The sequence below is a fragment of the Podarcis erhardii genome (genome assembly GCF_964252035.2).
Source record: "Podarcis erhardii genome assembly, chromosome: 11".
Lineage (NCBI taxonomy): Eukaryota > Metazoa > Chordata > Lepidosauria > Squamata > Lacertidae > Podarcis > Podarcis erhardii.
Genome location: NC_138501.1, coordinates 44505724 through 44532142, shown reverse-complemented (window position 1 = coordinate 44532142; position 26419 = coordinate 44505724). Strand labels below are relative to the sequence as shown.

The following is a 26419-nucleotide window of genomic DNA, read 5'->3' as shown; positions in this document are numbered from 1 at the left end:
GCTAAACAGCAATTTTGTATTGCAGAGCTAGGATGTGTGTGAAGCACACTGAATACTCTAAAGTGCTACAAAAAAGCTAAGCATTACTATTAATTATTGTATTAAATGCAATAAATGTACCAAAGTAAACAGCACTATACTCCTTGATTTTATCATTCATGCTACAACCAATACCGTATTCCATTAAACATTTTGTAACTCATTACCAATTAAATCATCTCATAAAACAGGTCTTATCAGTGACCCCTGCTATCGGAAACCAAAAGCTCAGCTATGTTTTCTGCCATAAGAAAATGAGAAGGATTTGTATTGCCTCTCACAGAATCTCCAAGGGTTATTTTAACCAAGTTTGATTTTTAGCAGATCAAAAATATTTCAACTGGTTATTTTTTGGAAAGGCTAATGCAACAGGAAAATACTATTTTCTAGTTTTGTGCCTATGACTGCTCACTGAAACATTTTGTAGCCTTGAAGAATGTTAGCATGTAGTACAATATCTCACCCAAGTACCACCCCTTGGGGCCTTCTCACACAATAGCTAATAACTGGTTGAATTGGGAGCATGACTAACCTTGTGAGATAAGGAAACATAGCTGAAAGGACTTGAGGATGGGAGACGAGTATTCCTTCTCTTTTTAATCATAACTACAATGTAAGCAATGACAAACATAGTGGTAGATCCTCTTGTGCATTTGCATGGCTAAATCCCTAATGATTTGCAAAAGACAAAACAAAGGGGAAACTATTCGAAAATATAAGTGCCATCTGCCATCAAAGAGTGGCATCTTAAATGATTCATGGCACTTCAATTTATGTGGGTACTAAGTGCATTTTTGGTGCAACAATGCTACGCTGAAATGGTGGAACATCATGTGGCAAGATAACAAACATAGTCAAACATGCAAATGAAGTTCATCTCTATGTTCTGCCATGTGCTCTAAGCTTCCTTTGCTGAACTTTGTATTCCATGCAACTGAAGCTATTCAGTTTTTAAGATTGCAGTTGTATACAGTTACCTGGGAGTAAGCCCCACGGAACTCAATAGGGCTTACTTCTGAGTATACATGTATAGAATTTAACTATTAGTCACTTTCCTGTTCTTGTCAGGATGCCCTTAAAGCTATCACATGCATCTCTACATCAAAATGCAACTTTCAGTTTGTTGGGCAGTAAACCTTCTTGATCCCTGTATTCTTCTATTGTTGATTCTAAAACTGTCATTTTGCTTGTTTCTATTGTCTTCAAATGGACCAATTGAAAAGCCAAAGATTTAGGTCTAATGTTACCGTTAAAAAGCAGTGGAATTCTCTCCCCACAGAGGTTCACCCCACAGTCTACGAGCAAATGCCGAAGACACACCTCCTTGCCCCGACCTTTGAAACCTGAAATGTGAGTTTTCCAGGACCTTCTTTATTCATGTGAATGTAACTAATTTTAACTGTTCTTCATTTAACCATTTAATTTTGAATTGTTGTGACCCATCATAGGACCTGATGTTGAAGTGTAGATAACACATTTTATTATTATTATAATTAATAATAATACTCCATCTAAAGTTAATGAGAAACATATGCTTATATTGTATTTATATTGGGACTAGGGAGAAGTCTCTCTAAAGGTTAGAAGCAAGAATAAGGGTAGACAAGAAAAGGTGGGGGAAAGGTGAGGAATTTTAAACTTCTATCTAACTTTATTACATTAATAACAACCTGTTCAGAGCATCCAAGACTGAGTGGCATAAAAATCAAAATAAATAAAATAAGTATTACAGCCAGTCAATCTAAAGACAAACATTCAATTTCATTTAAGAACTCCTGCTGTCATAATACCAAAATAACAGTATTTTATTTGAGAAGGCCACCAATGTAATGTGCTTTTTCAGAGAAATATAAAAGAAATTAATTTATCTCATCGCACATAGATCTAGCCATCCAAACCAAGGCAGTCTGAAAACAACACTTCAAATGCTTTGAACTGAAAGGGTTTAAAAGTAAATTATATCCACTCTGTGACATGTTAAATCCATCAAGTCCTAACTGGACTAAATGGTCCTTAGTAGTAACAACAGCAACAACCACAATAGACCCCTGCATATAAAAAGTGGTATCTGAGGAAGATGTCTAACCTAGAAATCTCATGTTCAGGGTGTGTGTGTGTGTGTGTGTGTGTGTGTGTATTCCTTGCTTTTGTAACATGCGAGACTTCACTTCACTTCACCACTTCAGTCTGCAGTGGTACAATCCACACACAGGATTAACACCCCTGCTGTTTCTGAGGACTTGACCCAAGATTTTTCACTTTAAAGCAGAAGATCTCAGATTCAAGGCCCCCATGTATATCTGAAGCAACCAGAAGTTTCTGCAGGCAAAGCCCATTTCTACTGTATATCTTGGGGAAAGCACTACAAAGGATAAAGAGCAGCTTGATGTTGAGCTAATAGTCAAGTGGGGCACACAGTGATCATCACTAAGAATACAAGTGGGATATGCCACCACCTGCGCTATTCTGACTGGAGTAGTTGGATGTCAGGAAGTAGCTTGACATTAAGGAAAGAGTGGCAGAAGAGCTCACCCCTTTCCTGGCAACTCCCGAGGCCTCCACCTCCATCGTTCAGCCCGGACACTGAGATCCAGCGCCAAGGACCTTCTGGCGGTTCCCTCATTGCGAGAAGTGAGGTTACAGGGAACCAGACAGAGGGCCTTCTCGGTAGTGGCACCCGCCCTGTGGAACGCCCTCCCATCAGATGTCAAGGAAATAAGCAACTATTCTATTTTTAAAAGACATCTGAAGGCAGCCCTGTTTAGGGAAGTTTTTAATATTTAATGCTATATTGTTTTTAACTCGATTGGGAGCCGCACAGAGTGGCTGAGGAAACTCAGCCAGATGGGTGGGGTATAAATAATAAATTATTATTATTATTATTATTATTATTATTATTATTATTATTATTACACCTAGCCCACACTTTCAAAACCTTGGCTTTATGGGAATGGCCAGTCTCATTACTGCCCTCATGCAACTCATCTACACAATAATCAACTGAGACAACTTTTACACATTCTTGAAAGTATTATGTCAAAGCAACTACTTGTGGAGGGTTAGAAAAGAATGTCAAAAGGGGACGAAGAAGAAGAAGAAGAAGAAGAAGAAGAAGAAGAAACAACTGCTCAGTTGGAAATCTCAAATGCTGAATATGTAGCTAGGCCACGAGAATTTATTTTATACACATACACACAAAATTACTGGGAACAACAATTGATGGGAATGAAAACTAAGCATCCTCATTCAGGCAGACTTTAACTAACTGTTGTAGAAGCTGACTCCAATTGTCCTGAAGTCACTGGTGAAGACAAATCAAACCCATAAGGCTCCATATTACTGAGGCTGAGCCTGGGGAAGTTTCCTTAAACATTATTCACATCTTTTCCAGTTCTCCCTGTTGAGGTCATAAGGCCTCTGAACCATCATGGCTGGATTGTTTTAGTGCTCTCTGCTGAACACCTGCAAACATCAAACAAAAACTGCTGGTCCTTTACAGCGTTGACAAAAAGCCTTTCATGTGAAAAACGCACTCTGGGAATGTCAGGTCTATGGCTCAGGTTACATTCCTTTCTCCCTTGCAGTTTCACAATTTCTTGTGGTAGTAAGAGGCCACATTTGTAAAATTAAAGATTAAAGGAAATACAGGCCCACTTTCCTTTTATTCGCACATCACAAATCACACCAGACCATCATGTGTTGAACAAGCAGATTAAAACACACACACATTCACATTCTCACACACAGTAAAAAAAAATTAAAAATTCAGGATCCGCTGTTTTACAACGAAAATCCCAAAACAATACACAAGTCACTAATAACGTTTCCATTAAACGAACATCAATTTTAAAGCAGGTATGTTCTCTAGTCAAACATTTATAGAGTATATACACCAGTAAAGACAGGAAACCGCATCCGAGACTCAACTTAATGGACGTAATTATTTCACTAAAAGTACAGCTATCAATTTGAGGCAAAGCCAGGAAAGTAATCTAGACAGTAATCTAGACATATTCTGAAACTGCAAATCTGTTTGTTAAAACATATTTTGATGCAGTCTGAAAGTGTTTTATAATACAATTACCTATCCTCAAATTTAGACTTACCTTAAGAGTGAAACTATAAAGTGCAAGAGTTCTAAAACAGCTTATTTGCCAGAATCCACACTAGGAAACAAGGTACATGTAAGTGCACCTTGAGGTCAGTTTTCCTAGGATAAGGATCAGTTTTATATGATACTGGATTCTACAATCTTCTATAACCACTGAATGATCTGTTTTAAAACCGTTTGCCAGTTAAGAAAAAAAATGCAGTCTATATAACAAAGAGTATGCTATTTAGCAATACAAATTTCTGCACCTTCACCACATAATTATCTCCACCATACTTTATTTAATTAAGTAGGATAGAACACTAGGGTTTCTTCCTATCTTATTCTTACACATGGGTGGTGAAAGTGACCTTCCATTCATATGCGGCATTCACTAGAAAAGCAGTGAAGTTACTTGCAAGAAGGTGTGCTTAGGATGATGGCCTTAGGATGGTTTCTAAAAAGAAGCATTGTTTTAAGATATCTACAGCTTAATTTTACTGTCTTGCCTCAGGGATTTGTGTGTATGTTTCTTTTTAAATTATTTGCATGTCAGGCTTACATACCAATGACAAGATGTTTGCACTGGGCATACTAGGAAAAAATGTTTTGGTCCGGTCCCCCCCCCCCCCCATATATTTTCAGCTTGTTTCTTCACCCTTTTAAAACTGTTGATCAACTGGCCTTACAAGAGACTATTAAACTGTGGGAAATCCCTTAAAAGTAGCATACAGCTAATATTTGCTAGAACAATAGTAGCTGCAGCATTGATTGAATGTAACTGGCAAATCGATTTATCTAACACTGCTTCTGCAATGAAAAAAAATAGAATACTCTGCTTTCTTTAAAATCACCAATATAAGCAAAATATTACAAAATGATTTATTACAAGGTGTGCCTTGGTAGGTATAAAGTTCCATAGGAATGGATGAGACTTTGATCCAAGACAATACATTTAGAAATCAAGGTGTGCTGAGGCCCATCAATGAAACCTGCAATAATGCTACACTGAAATCATCACCTTTCATATCGCACGTGTCTTCATTTTAAAAATTCTGAATATAATCAAAGTATGTTTAATGGTAGAACTTATCAAAAATACAAACTTATGAGAATACAAACTTATGAAAAATAATGGTACAACTTATCAAAAGCACAAGCTAACTTCAATTTAGTTATCTGTATGTCATCCTTAAAAAAGCTATATAAAACCATATAATGTATGGGGAGGAATACTCTTTTAAGCAGTTAAATAGGAAATGAAAATTACAGACATTATCTTATTCCTCATACACTTTGACTCCATTAAAACTATTGGGAATTCTGCCATTAACTTTGATAGATATGGGATAACACCCCTACATAATCATAGGTAGCGAGCTTGTAAAGGCTTGCGAAAATTCAACATCTGTTTCAGATATGCTTTTTACAGAGTACTGTTATGTACAATTGCCAAAATTTCAAAAACACTGCAGCTGTTTAATTGTAGGTATATCTAAGGAACATCCAAGGAACTACGTGTAATAATGTAGGGAACACTATGAAATTAAATTATGGGCGTGGAAGGTATTCAAATGTGCATTCCGCCCCCCCTCCAGCCTGACACAAAATGAATTATTTCCAATATATAAACATCCTTTGTGCTTAACATTCAGTTATTATATCCAGTGGCTTACTTCATCAATAAGCAGACTCTTTATTTTGGTCAAAGATAAATGTTGTATTTTTGCTGAAAGCAAAACATTCCTGTGTTCAATAGATGAACACATTTGCAAAAACGCAAACAGACTCTTTATCCAAAAGGTGTAATATGCATTAAGAAAGTCACATTAGTAAAATAATTTTTAAAAAAGTTTTTGTGTGTGTCAAGGAATAATGCATAAGACTGTAATCTTGATGCGTATCCCAAAACAATCCATCAGCAAATGCTAATTTCAGGAAGAGAATTAGGACTTTTTCTTTCAAAAAAGATATATACTGCTGAAAAGAACTTAAAAGAGGACTTATTCTTCTTGTAATGCATAAGAAACCTTGAGTGAGTTGGTTATCGCTCCCCACGCAACAAAAGGATAAAAGTACTTTGGATTTTTAAAAATACCCCAAACTTGGTTATGCTTAAAACTAAATCCTATAAAATAACTATACACTCCAAATATTATTTCTGAGAAAGGTACTATATTAAACATGCAGCAGTATGAAATAAATGTTTCAGTTTCTTAATGGAAGTCATTTCTACCAAGATAAGAGTTATTTCACTAACACACACTGATGGGGGGGGGTGGAAGATACCTAAAGGAGACACTTTAACTGCATTCCAAACAGAAGCTGTACATACTTGAGCCAGTAAAATGTCCACTTGCCAAAGAAGTTGGTCCATTTTTCCCACTGCTCACGGGAGGTGAAAACATCTAAAAGAAAACAAAGAGGCATTATTGTTGGTAAACAGGGCTTTTTTTCCCCCCCTCTACATTCGCTGATAGCTCACATTTCATTCAACTTTATATGAAACCTAACAACAGTTTATTTAAACATCTCCCATCTCTGCTCTCGTAATGGTATAGCAGTATTTGCAGTCTCCCCCCTTTTCCCCTTATGTTAGTTTTATGTCTCCCCAAACAATACAAGATTTGTTGGGGGAAGGACCTCAGTACCCCAGCCACAATATCAGGCAACAAGGAGAAGGGGGGGACCCTTTTGGAAACATTTAGATTGACAAAAGTGAGGGGGAAAAGTTTGTGACTGAAACCTTGGTCATAAACGTAGCTATATCCATTTCCATCCCGTTTTAGGATCTGTCTGTCATATGTAAACCCAAATAATAATAAAGCAAAGTTCCACCTGCCCTAAATTTTCATCTCGGCTCTGAACATGAGAGCAATTTAAGCAAGTCTCCTCTCTCTCTCTTTCTCTCTCTCTCTCTCTCTCCCCCCCCCCCTTTCTCTCACTCTCCAGCATTTATTTCAACCCTAATTGGTTTCCATCTTCTTCGACGTGTCTAGCGGATAATACGCACCTTCCCTGAGTCAGAGACTACAAAAAGCAAAGGAACAAATGGAAAAAAGCACAGCTAGGGAAGTGGGAGCTACAGAGCTGCCTCAGGCTACGGTTCCTGGCCAAACTTCCCAAAGCCATTTCTCAAAAGGAAAGTCTTGGAGAGACAACAGCAGACTGAGATAGCCCCCACTTACAACGTGGATTTTATTCCCCCCCCCTCCCAGCACTGAAATTATTTAAAGACACAAATGCATCCTACATCAAATTGATTTGTCTTGGTCTCTCTCTCCCCACCCTCCACAAATCTGTGAATAAATAAATAAAGACTTCTGACATATTGGAAGAAGGGGGGAAGATTAGGAGGGGGGAGAAAAGCAGGGATGGGGGGGGAGAGAAAAGCAGGAGTAGATGGAGATGGGGGGGGAGTATGGCACTTAGGCAACTACCCAGAACCTGGTTAATATCTGGCCAAGATATTTATAAACCAAAAAAGGCCTAAAGATAAAATAAATAATTTTTAAAATTAAAAAAAAATAACCACACACGCACACACACCACTAGCCATCAGTTTGGGGGGGGGGAGTTTTCTACAGAAAAGTTGCAACTCATTCATTGACAGAGCAATCTGAGATTTCAGTGAAAACTTGAAGCTGAGCTAGTGCTGGATTTCTCTTCCCTTTTCCATGTGCCAAAATAAATGAAACAAGGGAAGAACGGAGAGCGCACTTTAAGCAACTGATTAGCCATCAGTTAGTTGGTGTGCAAGCCATACTTTTAAGAATGCAATGCACAATGGCAAGTAACTATTATTCTGAGAGAATTCTGGAGGAAAAAAATACCCACAATTTTATCAGAGGGTGTGTAAGGGTTGTTGTTGGGGTTTTTTGGGGGGGGGGGCTGTCAAATGATAATAACACATCCCAGTACATTGCAGACAATATTCAATCTCCTTTCAGATAATGTAACAAAATTCTAATTGATAATAGTAATAAAGCGTTCATATTTACCATGGGTCTAGTTGCTGGTTAAAAATTACCCAATGTACTGAAGATCACAGGTTTGGGGGCATTTATTTATTTATTTTGCTTTGCTTTGCTTTAGTTTAACATACTTTTGGGAGGGTGTTGTTGGGTTTTTTAATTAATTTTATTTTTTTATTATTTTTTTAGAGCTGTTGTTAATTTCCACCGTTGTTTCTTACCGCACTGAAATCCAGTAAATCACTGAGTTCTTTGTCCGTCCCTAAGGCAGCCATTCGCTGTTGGTGGTGCATTTTAGCAAAATCACACAAACCTAGAAACATGGAAATAACCGCAATCAGAAAACCCAGTCCCGAGCCTTACAGGAAACAACAATCGGATTTTTTTTATTTTTTTAAATGAGAGTTGGGGTGGGTAGGGGGGAAAGGTTGGGGAAGGGAGTTGGGGGTAAGATGGAGGGGCAGCAACGACAAGAAGACAGGAAAGGCGACACTAGTTTCACCGGATCGCTCGAAACCCCCGTTTATCAGGCACTAGTCTAACCCCAAAATCCAGAACAGAGGGAGAGACAGAGAGAGAGAAGAAGAGCCGGCGCGCCGTTCAGCGCATCGTTTATGCAACAGGAGGTTCAACGAGGAATGAATGAGAAACCCAGAGCAGAAACTACAGCCATCCGTTCCCAACTTTCTTTTTTGTTTTATTTTTGCACCGCTCCCTTCTCCTCCCGTGCACATATCCCCACCACCACCACCACCCCGATTATTTTACATAAAGGCAGGCGGCAAACAAAGTATTTATAGAGTGGAGCAACACAGGCTCGGTCGGTGCAAAGGAGACGTGGGGAGGGGGGAGGTCAACAGAATAGGGATGGGAGGTTTGAGAGTGGAGTTGGAGAGGTTGCGGGGGGGGGGGAGAGACACACACCAGCCTTTGGGAGACCAGCCTACGTTCCTACTATAATTAAACCGCTCGAAGACTTGTTTGGTTTTTTTAGAGGGGGGGGGGAGGAAGACAGACAAAAAGAAAGAGAGTTAACCCTTGGCGATTAGGTAACTAATGTATGAAAGGTGACTGGGGAGACTTGCAAGTAACCAGCTGGGACTAAAGGGCATCTTCAGGCCCCGTTTGCAACAAAGTCCGTTTCTCTAGTCTAGAGCAAACAATTGGAAAGCGGGGGGGGGGGGGGGCCGAAACAGGCCACTGCAGACCCTTCCCCGGGCGCACCCCATGGAGAAAGAAAGAAGGGGGGGTGAATTCCCCGTGTTTAAATGAAGCCACCAGAAGCAGCAGCTCCTCTTCCATTAGCAGCAGCCACAACTAAACTCCAAACTAAAGACATTTTTAAAAGCGAGGGGGGGGGGAGTAAAGAGGACACCTCCGGTTACCTACCGGCCGAAGGAGGAGAGAAGGGGCTCCCTTTCCGACCACAGCCCCGAGCTCTGGGTTTCATTGCTCGAAATCACTGCATCCACCAAGCGCACACAACAACACGCAGGAGAGAAAGAGAGAGAGGGAGATAGATACAGAGAGAGATAGAAAGAGAGAAGGGGGGAGAAAAAGGAGAGACCCCGCCGGCGCGCCACGCTAAAAGCTCTCCCCCGAACTGGAGCGGGGAGGAAAAAGGGGAAGAAGAAAAAAAAAAACAGGAGGAAAGAGAGACGAGAAGAAGACGCGGCGGAGGAGGGAAGAAGGAGCCCCGATTCCTAAACCCAAACTCTTCTTCTGCCTTAATCAGGGGAAGCGAGAGGGAGAAGAGAAGGGGGCGATAGGAGGGGGGCAAAGCACGAGCCGCTACACCCCGCGAAACACACGCACACAAGCAAACCCCGAATAAAGCCGGACTGGAAGTTCAGCAAAAGGGGGGGGGGAGAGAGAGAGGGGAAGCCCAGGAGCACCACCAGACGCCACCGTCCCCCGATATTGCCTTTGCCTGCCTAAGGATTCACACACACATGCAACACACACACACACACACACAGACACCCACCCCCCTCTTCCAATGAAATATATGTTTATATATGCAATAAAGATAAATGGGCACCTCGTTTTCTTCCATGCCCCTGATCACTGACGCTGGGAAGCTACACATGGATTGTATATATCTCGCCTCCCTTCACGTCCCCTAAGTCCCCAAACACTTCTCTCTCTCTCTCTCTCTCTTTTTAAAGGATTTATTATATAAAACAATCATTCCGCAGTTCGCGAGCGCACGAGCGCGCAAGAAGACCTAAGCAAGCGGACTACTTTATACACCGTTACAAAAAAATATTAATGAAAAAGAAAATGCACGTGAGACCAAGGGTATATGCCAGGAAGCAACCCTAATATTGTTTTCTCCGTTTCCCAACCCCCCACCATTGTTTAGGCCACTCGCAAGACATAAAATAAAAGTGCTTTTGTGTCACGATCTTGGTGCGTCTATCTTTAATTTGCTCGATGCTGCTTCCATGGCACGTTTTACGACGCAGACGACACCAAGCGAGAGCAACGCTGCAAACTTTTTCTCCCAAAATCGAACGTTCGACTGGCTTTCTGCACAGGCAAGTTTTCTGGAGACTATGCCAGCCTCCTCCCCCTTTCTCTCCCTCCCTCCCTTCTCGCAAGCATGTTGTATATACAGTACTTTAATTTCAAAATGCTGCTACTACAGGCCTCAGGTTATTCCCCTTTCCCAGACCCCCCCCCCTCCCGCAAAGAAAGCCCGACTGATTTTCGTTCCTCCTCGCCGCCACCACCCCCAGTCCCGGCACGCGTGATAGAAAACAATTTCATTACTTATTACTGGCACGGTATATATATATATATTTTCCAGCCCATACCCCCCCCTCCGTCTATCCACTTATTGCTAAGCGTGTGGATGCTATTATCACATGCACGGTGCACTTCGATTCACACTGCCGAAGTTGCATCAAGTTAAAAACACAGTGGGATCAACATTTTTTTTGAATGAGAGAAAGAAAAGAAAGAAAGAAAAAAAAGAACGACTCCAAGAGGAAATTGTAACTTTACCTTAAATGGCCACAAATATGTTCACAATATTCCAAGGAAAGATATTTTAGGGGAAGAAAAGAGAGCTCTTCTGCAAAGGTGCTTTATTATCTCACGTGTGTTTGACCCTCAAAAAAGCAGAAGTACTTTAAACTCGCACTCAGTCTTGAGATCCAGAGAGTATTCCACAATTCTTAAAGCAACTTTTGCACCGGGCGCGAGGGGTTTTGCTTTGTTTTTGATTTATCCACCGTAAGGCATAAGTCTTCCCACCCAAAGTAAAGCAAAACGAAGCCAGCCAGCCAGCAAAAGAAAAAAAGATATATCGCAACAAAAACAATAAAAAGGAAGATCCAGCAAACTACCCTCCCGCCCTGTGACTTTTCTTTATAAACACATGGCTGCTAATGAACTATTTTGGAAAAGAGAAGAAAAAAAATCGGTGGCAGTACGATTTCGACCCCCTCAAGTCTCTGTTGTTGTTTTGTTTTTGTTTTGTTTTGTTTTGTTTAAAAAAAGCCCAGCGATAAAAAGTCTCAAACTTGTCCCAACTTTACAGAGCTCTCCTCCTCCTCATTATCGCCATCATCATCATCATCACGGACTTCCCCGCGGAGAAATTGATAGCAATACGTTTCCCTGAAAGATACATTGTAATCCATTCACATCCGGGCAATGCAGTGGTGCTTATAAAGAGGGGTGGGAAAAAAGCTTGCTGCTGCTGCCGCTGCCGCCGCCACCGCTGCTCGCTGCACGTTGCCTGCTTCGGCCGCGTCGCCTATTGCAGGGAATGACGACAGGAGGAGGAGGGAGGGAGGGAAGGAGGGCGCGCGCGGAGCATAGAGAGGTAAACAGCCGGGCTAGAAAGTCAACCAAGATGGAGGAAGAGCAAAACTCTGGGAGAGGAGGAGGAGGAGGAGGAGAGGAGGGTTGTGTGGTACAAAAGTGAAGGGGGCAACTGAACTTTACGTTTCCCCGCGAAACGTGCGCACAGAGTTTTCAGGAATCACTATAAGCTGCGCGAGCAAATATGAATAATAAAAAACAAAAAACAAACTTTCCCTTCCCAAAATAACAAAAAACAAACTTTCCCTTCCCAAAATAAAAAAAAAATTCCTTCCAGTAGCACCTTAGAGACCAACTAAGTTTGTTATTGGTATGAGCTTTCCTGTGCATGCACACTTCTTCAGTTATCCTTTGGTTTTCCCACAGATTAGGGGTTTGGACCACAGAGGTTTGAGGGGCTTCTCTGGAAAAGTTTTCACTGTTCTCTTCGGACCATTTAATTAAACTCCCAACACAATGCAAAAAAACAACAACAAAAAAAGCCCACCCTGGTTTTGCTAATTGCAATAATTATGTGAGGGAGGCTTCAGGTCAGGTATGCACATGCAAAAAAGCAGGCACTCTTAAAAATGTTTATCGCTCATGTAGGAGGAAAAGGCCTTCTAAAACAATCCCCAACACAGTTTTTGTAACTTATTTATCATCATCACCATTAATAAAGCACTAAAAGGGGGGTGCTATTTTTAAATGTAAATTGCCTCAAGGCTGAAACTGGTATAGCTCAGCTGGTAGAGCATGAGATTCTCATGTTGGGCAAAATATTCCTGCAATATTGGACTAGATGACCCTTGTGGTCCCTTCCAGCTTTACAATTCTGTAATTCTATGAAACTCTTAATAAATACACCTGAAGACAAAGGTTTCACTTTTGTTGGGGGTGGGGCATGAGCTACATACTCAAAAGCCCTACTCTTGGATATTTTCAAGATTAAAGGCACTTCCACGTGGCAATTCATTGTGGGTTCAGAACTGTTTGTGCATGCGCTTGCAGGCGTGAGCAGCACAGTCCACAATAAAAATTTTGTAGAAGCATCCTAAACTGCAGGATATGCAGTTTATTTTAAAGGGCATTTGTTGTTCTTTCTTTTTATATTTCACTAGCAGCCTCATATCTGGTATTGCTCGGGAATTCTAAGAAACCAAAAATATCAGTGCAATTTTGTAAGGTTCATTCCTCCATCTTGATTCAAAATGGTATCCAGTTGTATCTGTGTTTAGAGGAATTACTGCTCCTTGATCCTAGGAATATTATTATTATTTTAAAAAAATATACACCTGTCATCCAGGGATCAAAGGGCAGTTTACAATAGAAAAACAAAAATAAATACTGCTATGAGTTTGCAGTGGGGTAGGCTGTATGCCTAAGCCTCCTTCTAATTCCTCGATCCAGCAGATTCCATTACTGGAATAGCCACATTAGGTAACTGCCCTCTATGTATGGGCCATTAAGGTCACAAAGGAAGTGGCTATGTGCCACTTATTATGTGCCCGCCCCCCCCCCCCCAAGACAAAGGCCAGAGTTGGGAATTGAGTTGTGTGGAGCTAGATGCTAGAAGCCTGTGGGTTGGGCAGCTGGGAGACAGAACCATGTCTGATTTCTGCTGGAATCGAAGTCTGTGGCTATGGGAGAAGCAAAATTCTTTTGAGCTGTTAATGCTGTGAGCCCCTTCATCATATGTTCAGGCTGTATATAGGTGTAAATAAATCATATAGCATAAAGGCATCACTACCTCCATTTTCCCTCATTCCGAGGAAACCGAAACCAGGAACTCCTTATATCTCACATGTAAGGTAGAGAGCTTTTCATCTAGCTGGAAAGGTTTGTGGTAACAAACCCTTGTTCAATTGTTTCTCAAAAGTGCTACAGAATCAGATAACCAGGCGCTTGTTTACCCCAACAACTGAGAAAGAGGAGGTGGCAGTGACCAGGCCATTTTATAGTCTCTCCCGGCTCCTCTCTCCTACTGGCAATTGCCAGGTCTTCTTGAGAAGAAGTGGCTTCTTGTCCAACTTCAAAAAGCACTCCTGTCTGGATCCATTTTGGAACTGCAGAGCAGGTAGCAGCATAGTGGGTTTCTGTCTTATCTCAACAAAACTAGCCCTATTCTGAATTTCTGCTGATATTTTGGGAACTTTAGGGAGAAACTCTCCCTCAGTACACCTAGTGGGCATAAGAGAGAGAGATTTTTCAGATTTAAAGAATCCCTTCCTGTTGTTTTTCCCCTTCCTTGGCTCTCTCTGAGATTCATTTTCCAACCAAACTGAAAATCAAGTCCCTGTATAGTCTGTGCACCAGTTATCAATATTTTTGAGCCTTTCTCCTCAGCAATGGCAAGATACTTATTGGTCAAGCCGACGGTACCCATCTGAGGAGATTTCCCTTTCTCATTCTGAAGCGAATTAATGAATGGAACAACTTCTCTAGGTTATTCTGTGGATATTCATTCAGTTTGTGTCATGGGAATGTGGGAAGACACTTTATACTGAGGTAGGCCACTGGTACCAGTAATGTCTACACTGACCGGCAGTGGCTCTCCTGAATTTCAGACAGGGCTGTCTCCCAGTTTTATCTAAAGTTGCTCATGATTGAACCTAAGGCCTTCCCCATGAGAAGCGCTTGCTCTGAGCTTCAACCTTTCTCCCACTTACCTTTGAAGGAGTTGCTTTCCTAAGCAGTTTGCCTTCACAAACAGGCTGATGAGACGATGGCACTGTTTTTGGAGTGGTGTTCGTCACTGTGCCTTTACTGGTGGATTTTCATGATTAGCTCTGTCTAGCTGTGGGATAGAAATTTAAAAACAAGTCAGTGAAGAGGCACCTTTGATCAAGGCCATATTAAGCCACAGAGTGGCAGGGCTACAGCCCAAGGCTCACTGCTTCACGGGACCTGGTGATGTTCTAGACTTCCCTTCAAATTATGGTGCATGCAGTGCTGGGGCAACCCAGATGGGCAGAGTTGAAATAATAATAATAATAATAATAATAATAATAATAATAATAATAATGCTATTGTTATTATATTACAACACAGGACGAGGTAGGGAAGGTGTTTCCCCTTCTTCACACATACATTGTTTATGTCAACAAAAAAGCTATGAGAGGAAAACACAGTGCAATTGTTTTCCCTAAACAGCCCACTGGCCAGAGACGGGGCTGGTAATTCAGACCCTTTTAAATAGGCAACCATCTCACTCTGGTTTTGGTTTAGGACAAAAAACAGGCCGCTTTTATGCAGACATGGACGTTGGGATTGGGACCAGGGATGGTGCGTGCACACCCCTGCTTTCTCTTGCACAAGAGGAGGAACCCATAATACAATTAAAACTAGGAACCATAGGGGTTTTTTTAAAAAAAAATTAAGGAAAGCATGGAAGAGTATGTTCTCTAAGATATGCAGTATTCCCCTCTGCAATGTATACTGCATAGTTTTCTTCCAGGTGTTACCTCAGAGTTGCGAGTGAAACAGGGAGCCCACTGCCTGAGGCCCATTATGGCTTTCATCCAGCCTTGCCTCTGAATACTGAGGAGAGTTGTCTTTGCTTTTGTCCCTCAACTGAGATAATGTCTTATTCCTTGGTGCTGCATATGAATGCAGTCACAAATACTGAGTTGTTGTCCCGTCCCCCCCCCCCCCCTCAGGACAACTTTTCTATGAGGGTAGTGATTTGACTCTTGCCCTTTTCCAGACACGCTTCAAACTTCTTGAACTCGCCTTTCCTCCATTGGGGGGTGGGGGTGGCAGTGGCCATTGGTGTACATGGGGAATGGTTCACCTCACATTTTACCCTCACAACTCTGTGAGGTAGATTAGGCTGGGAGATAGGGAACCCTTTCCAGGTCACCCAACGAGCTTCATGGACAAATGGGGGTTAGTCTGGCGTATTAACCACTATATTACACCTAGTCTCTGACATAAGCTGCCCTCAGGTCCTCTCCTTTAATCTGCAGCCCTTCAGAAACTGCAGCCACTCAGGCTTTCCCTGTCAAAGAAACACACACCTTTTTCAGACCTGGTCTACTCAGAGAGCAGAAAGAGAGGGCAAAACCCTGAGGGGATGCAGCAGCCTGTACCAGTTCAGAGTGCAGGTTGAAAACAGCAACCGCAAACTCCATGCAACTTTAAGAATAGATATATAAAAAAAACCACCCTTGTATATCTAGAGAAAATATTCCTGTGCTGGTTTTCTGTTTGCTGGGTTTTGTTTTTGTTTTTTGTATGCCAGGGAAGCATTTATCATTGTAAAAACCCCACCTGCAGTCTGAAGTGGTGTAGTCCATTTTGCAATCTTGAGGCATCTAATCATAAGCCTGCATGTTTATCAAAGCTTCTATATATTTCAATCAAGGCTTGTATTTAAAAAATGAGCTTAAAAAAAGGGATTTTCAAATGTTTCATGCCAGGCAAAAGACCAGCTGCCTAAAAGAACCTTGGCAAGATGTTTTTCCTCCTAACACAAGAAGGGCCCCATTGATTTATAGCAGAAAAACAATTCTCAAAGTCATAAAAAAGGGAGAATTACATATGCTGCCCCAAGGCTGAGAAAACACCATTAGGAATGGGGAAAGATAATACCAATGTGCCTCCCAGTAAAATGAGCCAGATCTTCTTTCTAAGGTTCAAAGGCCAGGAGCAAAAGGGAAAAACATTTAGCTGACAGAAAAAGAGAACATTTTTGAAGAGGCTTCTTTTAAAAGCTGTGTTTTATTGAGTTCTTTCCTTTTTACTTTGAAAAGCTTTATTCTTTTAAGAGGCTACCTATGATAAATGTATGAAATATATTAGCTTAAATATATTGGCTTAAATGTAATTATGCAAAGGATTTAAGGAATGCTAGATTCTTATTTCATATGGTTGTAAGAGTTGTATTTATCCTGAAATTAAGTCAGCCACCAGCCCCCCCCTTGCCAGACAGAAGACGCCATCCGGGCAGTCTTGATATATAGTTGTCAGGCATTTTGTTTAGAAACATTAAATGAAGGAAATCTTTCAATGTTGATGTGAAACTCAAGATCCTTGACATCTGTTGAACATAAAATGTAAGATTAAACCATTTGTTTTAGAAGGCAATAGGGCAAGAAGGGCAAGAGGTGAGCTGGTAATTAAGATTCCATGTAAGATATATTATTACTTATTTGTCATTTATATATAGCTCTTTGTCTCCCATATAAGGGCAAGGAAGTGGGTGTATCTTTTGTGGGTGTATCTTTTGTGATTGGCTCTAGCAAACAGCCAATAGGAATTTCAACCAGGCTGATTGGACAGAGGCAGCCACAGGAGGAGCAAAGGGGGCTGGATTAAGGGAATATAATTGCTGGCCAGAATGGCAGGAGGCCAGGCCAGAGCTTGGTAACCACGTACCACTGAGCCTCTTATTTATTTGTCTGACAAATAAATTACTATTTTAATTTCTCTATTGCTGCGTTGAATATTTCATTCCAGCTAAGCGTTAACCACAAGCAGGGTGCTACATTTTATGGTGCCGTGACTCGGATAAGTGGTCTGCTGGAACGCAGCCCCTTCGCCCTACTGGGCAGGGTACAAGAGAGAGGACAACTGCTTACCCAAAGCGCGCACTGGTAATTTTTTCCAGGGGGAACGCAGAAGACTCGTCTGTCTGATACCCTGCTCACTGGCGGCGACGGACCGGGGGAAACAGGGAACCAACCAAGGGTAAGTGCACAAAGGGATTTTTGGCCCTCCAATTAATTGGGAGGAAGAGAAGTCTTGATCAAACTTCTGCGTCTCAGTAAGGGGAAACTGAGTACGCTAGGTGGTTGGGTACATCAGATGGTGATCTGGTGTAGGGAAAGGGAAGGATTGGGAGGTAGAGTGTGGTGAAGTATCCAGCGCATTGTATGTGTGAGAAAGTACAGAGCAATCTGTAGCTGACCCGAGTGTGGAGTGGGCAGTACTTCGGTTCCTAGTAAGGCGACTTCACTAGGCAAGGAAACCCACGAAGCGCGTCTGTGAGTGACTGAGTGGATACTTCACAGGGCCATACAATGGGAGTTGGGGGTTCAAAGGGGGAAAATACACCTCTTGAGTGTATGTTAAATAATTTTAAGAAAGCCTTCTCAGGGGCATATGGAGTCAAAATGACGCCAGAGCGCTTGAGAACGTTATGTGAACTAGAATGGCCAAAACAAATTACTGGATGGCCATCCCAGGGAACCTTTGATATAAATTTAGTAAGCAAACTTTGGACTGATATCGCCAAAGAAACTGGAGGGTGCCCAGAACAATTTCCATATATAGATTCCTGGCTGAGCACATTAAATAAAAATCCTCCATGGATAAGGGAATGCAAAGTCAAACGATGCAAATTATTGGCTGTAAAAGCCGAAGCTAGGAAAGGAATCTTGCCAAATAAACTCAAACCCATTTTTGAGGGGCCAGAGGAAGAGGTGCTTCCACCTCCACCCTATGCTCCACATCGAAGGGAGCTTAATCCAAACACTCCACCAGTTGTAACCCCAAGGCAAGAAACTGGAATGAATAATGGGAGTGGAGTCACAGAGCTTGATTCCTTGATAGATTATGATAAATATCTTCAGGAGGCATTGGAGTTCTATAATAAAGCCCAAGCAGAAGTGGTTATTCCACCTGTGACTCCTAATAGACCTCCATCTACAGTCTCCTTTAGTGGAACAACTGATTGCCCACCCCAAACCCCTGTGCATCCAAGTCCCAGAGAAATATTACAGAAGTTACAGGGAGACCTTGCTCGGTCAGCAAGCAATACAGCCAGGCGTATAAAGCTGCTAAAAGAACGCCTTGCGACAGATACCATCCCCTATGATTTGAGGCCCCTAGAGCAAAGTGAAGAGAAAGATCACGTAGTAGCCCCTCTTAGAAGAGTATTTGATGCACTTGAGGAGCCTGCGCTGGTTAATGGGCAACCCGGACCACGGCCACCTCGAACTTCGACCCTGCAATATATTCCATTCACAACTACAGATCTGATGAATTGGAAAACACACACCCCATCTTTTGCAGAAAAACCTCAGGCTATGATGGACTTGGTGACTTCAATAGTAAATACTCATAGCCCTACTTGGACAGATTGTCGCCAGCTCCTAAATACTCTGTTCACCACTGAGGAAAGGAGAGACATAATTGAAAAGGCACAGATATATTTGCGTGAGCAGGCCAGAGCGGGAAATATTTATAATATTGACCGTCATCTCCAAGATAACTTTCCCTTGGAAGATCCTAATTGGGATCCAAACAATGCAATTCACCTGGCCAGACTCACCACCTACCGCCAGACACTTGTGCAAGGTATCCGCAGGGCATGCCAGAAGCCCACTAATATGTCTAAAGTCTCAGAAGTAGAACAGAAACCAAATGAGAGTCCGGGAGACTTTTTAGAGAGGCTGCAAGAAGCCTATCGTATATGGACTCCTTTTGACCCTGAAGCCCCTGAAAACAGTAGAATGATTACTGCTACATTTGTGGCCCAGTGCGCTTCTGACATTCGTAAGAAAATTCAGAAATCAGAAGGATGGGAAGGGATGCTGATGAGCCAAATTATGGCCATTGCACGCCGAGTTTATCGGAATAGGGATGAGGCTGAGAAGCAAGAGAAGAAGAAGTGGCAGAAGGAAAAGATGGTAATGCTAGCCACAGCAGTGAAGCAAGACCACCGCCCCTTAAATGGAGGGCGAGGGCGAGGAAGGAATCCACCACTGGGAAGGAATCAATGTGCAAATTGCAAGAAGGAGGGTCATTGGAAGCGGGAGTGTCCTGAACCCCTGAGGTTGGAAGAAGTACGCCCAGGCCCAGGCCCAGGCTCCGGCTCCGGCCCAAGAAACCAGGGACGGGGACGGGGAATGATCCGAGATGGAAGATATCAGAGACCAGGACAGGGACGGAGTAGAGACAATTTCATTGGACTGGCAGAAGAGGATTTTACCCAAGACTAGGAACGACCGGACTCCATAAAGTTAGGCTTCCAGGAGCCCACGGTCACGATTCAATTAGGAAGCCATTTAATAGACTTTATGATTGATACTGGGGCTGAATACTCGGTACTCCCAGAACTATTGCAGAAAAAGGCATCTAAAAGTGTAGTCATTAAAAGTGCCACTGGACAGTCAGCTAAGAGGTCTTTCCTCCAACCTTTGGAATGCCAGATTGGGGGACATCGTTTAACCCATCAGTTTTTGTATATACCTGAGTGTCCAATACCTCTCTTAGGCAGAGATATGCTGTCCAAATTGCAGGCCCAAATCACTTTCACTCCTCGAGGTCCAGAAATGAAACTGCCATCAAAAGCAGCAGGAATAATTACCCTCTCAGTACCTAAGGAACAATCATGGCGCCTAATGTCAGCCTTGCAAGTCCAACCCACATTGGATACAGAATTAAACAAGCTCCTCCGAACTCTACAGGTGCCACCAGGAGTATGGGCTGAAAATAGCCCACCAGGAATGGCTAAGAATATAGCTCCAATTGTAGTAACCCTAAAACCTATGGCTACCCCTGTATCTGTAAAGCAATATCCCTTACCCCGGCGAGCAGCGGAGGGCATCCAGAAACATTTGGACCGCCTATTAAAATATGGTCTGCTTAAGCCTTGCCAATCAGAATGGAACACACCCCTTTTGCCTGTTCGAAAACCTGGGACAGATGAATACAGGCCAGTGCAGGACTTGAGGCTCGTAAACCAGGCTATCGAGACCTTGCACCCAAATGTACCAAACCCATATACCTTGCTGAGTTTGATCCCACCAGAAGCAACATTTTTTACTGTATTGGACTTGAAAGATGCATTCTTCTGTTGCCGGCTGGCACCACAGAGCCAACCTATATTTGCCTTCCAGTGGGAAGACCCTTTGACAGGAACAAAAGGCCAGCTAACCTGGACAAGATTGCCCCAAGGATTCAAAAATTCCCCAACTTTATTTGGCACTGCCTTGGCGAGGGATCTAACAAGTTACCCCTCAACACCGGGAGAAAAGGTGGTTCTGCAATATGTGGATGATCTTATACTAGCTGCAAAGGATTTTGATACCTGTAAAGAAGGGACAGAGGAACTGCTCCACTTGCTCTGGGAAGCTGGCTACCGAGTTTCCCAGAAAAAAGGCACAGTTATGTTTAGAAAAGGTCAAATATTTGGGCTTTGACATCTCACACCAACAACGAGCATTGAGACCAGAGAGGAAAGAAGCTATTTGCCTTATCAAGGAACCTACCACAAGAAAACAACTTAGGGGATTCCTGGGAACAGCAGGGTTTTGTAGACTATGGATACCTGATTTCAGTAGTCTGGCCAAGCCCTTACATGAAAGCACTCGAGGTGCAGAAAAGGACCCATTCGTATGGGGACCTGAGCAGAAACAAGCCTTTTTAGTTATCAAACAGCGACTTATGGAGGCACCAGCCCTTGGATTGCCTAATTCGGAAAAACCCTTTCAGCTGTATGTACATGAACAGAATGGGATTGCAGCGGCAGTCCTGACCCAGAGATTAGGAAGTTGGAACCGTCCAGTAGCTTATTTGTCTAAACAATTGGACTCAGTAGCAAAAGGATGGCCTCCATGCCTAAGGGCAGTAGCGGCCACTGCGAGCCTTGTCAAAGAAGCTGATAAATTTACCTTTGGCCAGACGATGTATGTGAATGTACCTCATGCTGTTCTGACACTCATGGAATATAAGGGTAGTTATTGGCTAACGAACCCAAGGATGGCTAGATACCAAGGCCTATTGTGTGAAAATCCCAGGATTCATCTACGAGTAGTGAATATGCTCAATCCAGCGACTTTGCTGCCCCTACCAGAGGTAGATGATGAGGAATCACATGATTGTCTCCAAATAATGGATGAAGTTTATTCCAGTAGACCTGATCTGAAAGATGAGCCATTGAAAAATCCAGATGTTGTATATTATACGGATGGTAGCAGTTACCTGCATGAAGGTGCCAGACGAGCAGGATATGCTGTGGTTACCAATGAGGAAGTTGTGGAAGCTGAAGCTTTGCCTGCTGGCACCTCAGCACAAAAGGCTGAACTTATAGGTTTAACTAGAGCTCTGCAATTGGCAGCCGGATGTAAGGCAAACATCTATACTGATTCAAAATATGCCTTCTTAACCCTGCATGCACATGGAGCTCTATGGAAAGAAAGAGGTCTAATCGGAGCCCACGGGAAGGCTTTGAAATATGGACCTGAAGTAGAAATCCTGTTAGAAGCAGTATGGGCTCCAGAACAGATTGCTGTAATGCACTGCAAAGGTCATGGACGAGGAAGGGATCCAATAACCAGAGGAAATCATGCTGCTGACAAAGCAGCCCGAGAGGCAGCCCAAAAGCCTGTGGGAGGATTTATAGCAGCCCTCATACCAGAGGTAGTTCCAGAAGATGTTAAACCTCACTATACCCCAGAAGAGAGGAAGTGGGCTGAACAGGAAGGAGCAGTTGTGAAGGACGGTTGGATGATCCTGCCGGACAATAGGATTTATGTACCTCATCATCTAGCAGGTACAATTGTAAGAAATTATCATGAATCTACTCACCTTGGCGGTACTGCAACTAGAGAGAGTCTCAGTCGGAAGTTGTATATTATTAATCTATCACAATTAGCAACTTGCATTTCACAGAAATGTGTTCTTTGTGCTAAAAACAATCCCAGGCAGGGACCGGTACAACCTCCTGGAATTCAGCATGTGGGATACGTCCCCATGGAAAGCCTAATTGTGGACTTCACAGAGCTGGTCCCTTCTAAGGGATTCAAGTATCTCCTTGTGTTTGTAGATACTTTTACCGGATGGGTTGAAGCTTTTCCCACCCGAACTGAAAAGGCACGAGAGGTAACTAAAAGACTCCTCACTGAATTGATCCCAAGGTTTGGATTACCTAGATGCATTGGAAGTGATAATGGGCCAGCGTTCATTGATCAAGTAGTACAAGATGTATGTCGAGTCCTACAAGTAAAATGGAGACTGCATACAGCATATAGGCCTCAGAGTTCAGGGAAAACTGAAAGAATGAATCGGACTCTGAAAACCCAATTGGCAAAATTAACCCAGGAAACGGGATTGGGATGGGTAGATGTGTTACCCATAACACTGTTTCGTGTTCGGTGTGCACCCACAAAAAGACTTAAGTTGTCACCTTTTGAGCTCCTGTATGGGAGACCGCCCTCCTTTGTTCAGGATATTCCAGCTGACCTTAAACAAATAGGAGACCATGTGACACAGGAACAAGTGCAATCTCTCTCCCGTGTTTTTGTTTCTCTTAACAGGTGGGCCCTCGAGCGCACGCCGTGCAGCATTGCCGAGCCGATTCATCAGTTCCAGGCTGGCGATAGCGTATGGGTGAAAGAGTGGAAACGTGATCCACTTGCACCTAAGTGGCGTGGACCTTACACCGTCTTGCTCTCTACTCCAACAGCGGTGAAGGTAGCTGAGGTGACCCCCTGGATTCATCACTCTCGTTTGAAGAAGTCTGAAGGCAGTTGGACGTGCAAAGGTGACCCCTCTAATCCTTTAAAACTAACTCTCTCCAAAAACCCCTGTATCTAGCCCTACCGGGAACGGGCTAGGTCACGGGCAACATTTGACGACCGGCCTGCTGCAGCCACAACCTGGAAGCTGGCTGACCTGCGCACGCCTGAAGCTTGAGGAGCGTCTGAACCAGCGACTGTGAACGGAAAGATTCTCTAATACAATTGATTGACTGCCCCCCCCTTGTGGAACAATTATCAGAGATATTACTCATTGGGGATCCTCGGGATATATGTTTTGGTCTTGGTGGTTCCCCATTTCTGTCACTGGGGGAATTATATTGGGGCTAATAATTATTTGCTATCACAATAAGGTAATCTTTTGTGGAAGGAATGCATATACTAGACATCAACATGATTTTATTAATCCTGATCCCTTGGGAAGGGGAAGGGTCCTTGAATCTGACCAAATTGGCTAAATATGGATTCAGCCATGACCACAATATGTGGGTAGGTTTAGCTGAAATGGTAGCTAATGTTGCAAATAGGACCAATTGCCTTGTTTGCTCTCTTGGGCCAGATGATTCAGAGGGAGGTATGCCCTTATTACCGATACCATTAGATGCTATTGGTATGGTAAGCGAAATGCCACACCAAACTGAAATACAGAATTTCCCCGGATGGAACTCAACTAAACCATTACGAGTTATACCTGTACAAGGGGAATTCTGTGTACATAAATCATCAGATGCAGCTGATTCTCCCATGATAGGCTCTTCTCATTGTCACTATACTTGGGATTATAAGAAGAATAGTCATACCTGGGCACACGGTACTACCTATCGAACTCGGAATGCCTTGCCCTGTGCACCTCCTTTTATTCACGCATGGAAAGTGGTGTGGAACATAACTGTGACAGAAAAAGGCAATTTTACATACTGCACTGTGAACTCTCTACCCCTTTTGGTATTTCGCCTTCTGTATTCCCCGTACCAAAAACCTCAGACCCGATGGTTGTGGTGGATATGTGGAGAATGGGCGTACAAGAAACTCCCTTCCAAATGGAGTGGGACTTGTTTCTTGGGTTGGGTATTACCACCAATGTGGATTATGCCCACTAGTTCGGCCAGGCGAACACGAAGGAATGCTGATATTTCTCATATAGCAGGAGGAAGTACCCAAAGTTGGAGCGGTACTGATGATTGGCCACCAGAGCGCATTATAGCCTATTATGATCCTGCCTCCTGGAATCCTGGTGAGCTCATACAAGGGGCACGGGATCCTATTTATAATCTAAACAGAATAATTCGATTGCAAGCAGTAGTGGAACTTGTAACCAATGCAACGGCCCAGAGTTTGAGACTTATTGCACAACAGTTGGATGAAAGTAGAGCCGCCATTTTGCAGCTGAAAATGGGAATGGATTATGTACTTGCCAGGCAGGGAGGCCTATGTGGAGTCTTGAATTTGACAGGGAATGCCTGTTGCTTTAACATTTCTGATAATGGTGAGGCAATCCGTGTGTTGGCCACAAAGATGGAGAATATAGCACATGTCCCAGTACAAACATGGGAAGGATGGGATATGGGATGGCTCACCAATTGGTTACCTAATGTCACAGGACTCAAAGGGATACTATTGTCTTGCTTGTTTTTCTTGACAGTAGTAGTATTGGTTTTATGTATGATGCCATGTATCATTTCATGTTTTAGAAGTACAATTAGCAAGATGGTTTCAAATGAAACTCTACCTCATATCATGGCCCTATACAGAGCTTTACCTCAGGAATATGATGAAGGTCAAGCTATCAAGGACACTTGGGATGAAGGTCCTTGAGCTTGAAAGGGGGGAATGAGGCATCTAATCATAAGCCTGCATGTTTATCAAAGCTTCTATATATTTCAATCAAGGCTTGTATTTAAAAAATGAGCTTAAAAAAAGGGATTTTCAAATGTTTCATGCCAGGCAAAAGACCAGCTGCCTAAAAGAACCTTGGCAAGATGTTTTTCCTCCTAACACAAGAAGGGCCCCATTGATTTATAGCAGAAAAACAATTCTCAAAGTCATAAAAAAGGGAGAATTACATATGCTGCCCCAAGGCTGAGAAAACACCATTAGGAATGGGGAAAGATAATACCAATGTGCCTCCCAGTAAAATGAGCCAGATCTTCTTTCTAAGGTTCAAAGGCCAGGAGCAAAAGGGAAAAACATTTAGCTGACAGAAAAAGAGAACATTTTTGAAGAGGCTTCTTTTAAAAGCTGTGTTTTATTGAGTTCTTTCCTTTTTACTTTGAAAAGCTTTATTCTTTTAAGAGGCTACCTATGATAAATGTATGAAATATATTAGCTTAAATATATTGGCTTAAATGTAATTATGCAAAGGATTTAAGGAATGCTAGATTCTTATTTCATATGGTTGTAAGAGTTGTATTTATCCTGAAATTAAGTCAGCCACCAGCCCCCCCCTTGCCAGACAGAAGACGCCATCCGGGCAGTCTTGATATATAGTTGTCAGGCATTTTGTTTAGAAACATTAAATGAAGGAAATCTTTCAATGTTGATGTGAAACTCAAGATCCTTGACATCTGTTGAACATAAAATGTAAGATTAAACCATTTGTTTTAGAAGGCAATAGGGCAAGAAGGGCAAGAGGTGAGCTGGTAATTAAGATTCCATGTAAGATATATTATTACTTATTTGTCATTTATATATAGCTCTTTGTCTCCCATATAAGGGCAAGGAAGTGGGTGTATCTTTTGTGGGTGTATCTTTTGTGATTGGCTCTAGCAAACAGCCAATAGGAATTTCAACCAGGCTGATTGGACAGAGGCAGCCACAGGAGGAGCAAAGGGGGCTGGATTAAGGGAATATAAGTGCTGGCCAGAATGGCAGGAGGCCAGGCCAGAGCTTGGTAACCACGTACCACTGAGCCTCTTATTTATTTGTCTGACAAATAAATTACTATTTTAATTTCTCTATTGCTGCGTTGAATATTTCATTCCAGCTAAGCGTTAACCACAAGCAGGGTGCTACAATCT

The 26419-nt window shown here is 42.5% G+C and overlaps 1 protein-coding gene across 16 annotated transcripts in view; it reads right to left on the bottom strand.

Moving 5' to 3' along the window:
• The window catches only part of TCF4 (transcription factor 4), a 343442-nt gene extending 327588 nt beyond the window's left edge, over positions 1-15854 (bottom strand). For 3 of the 16 annotated variants that reach the window (XR_014161417.1, XM_081881465.1, XM_081881479.1), the window contains exons 1-3: positions 9493-9915; positions 8325-8416; positions 6465-6537 (exon numbers count right to left, since the gene is read on the bottom strand). Coding sequence is in view for 15 of the 16 variants with exons in the window: in XM_081881465.1 (XP_081737591.1) it covers positions 6465-6537; positions 8325-8416; positions 9493-9553 (226 nt within the window). In the remaining variant the exon portion in view is untranslated. Of the gene's footprint in view, positions 1-6464; positions 6538-6875; positions 7010-7142; positions 7282-8324; positions 8417-9492; positions 9919-10144; positions 10257-11112; positions 11858-14585; positions 14714-15836 lie in introns of those variants that run through there. The other 13 variants (XM_081881482.1, XM_081881480.1, XM_081881481.1 and 10 more) reach the window with 13 other exon arrangements.
• Between the last annotated feature and the right edge of the window lie 10565 nt (positions 15855-26419).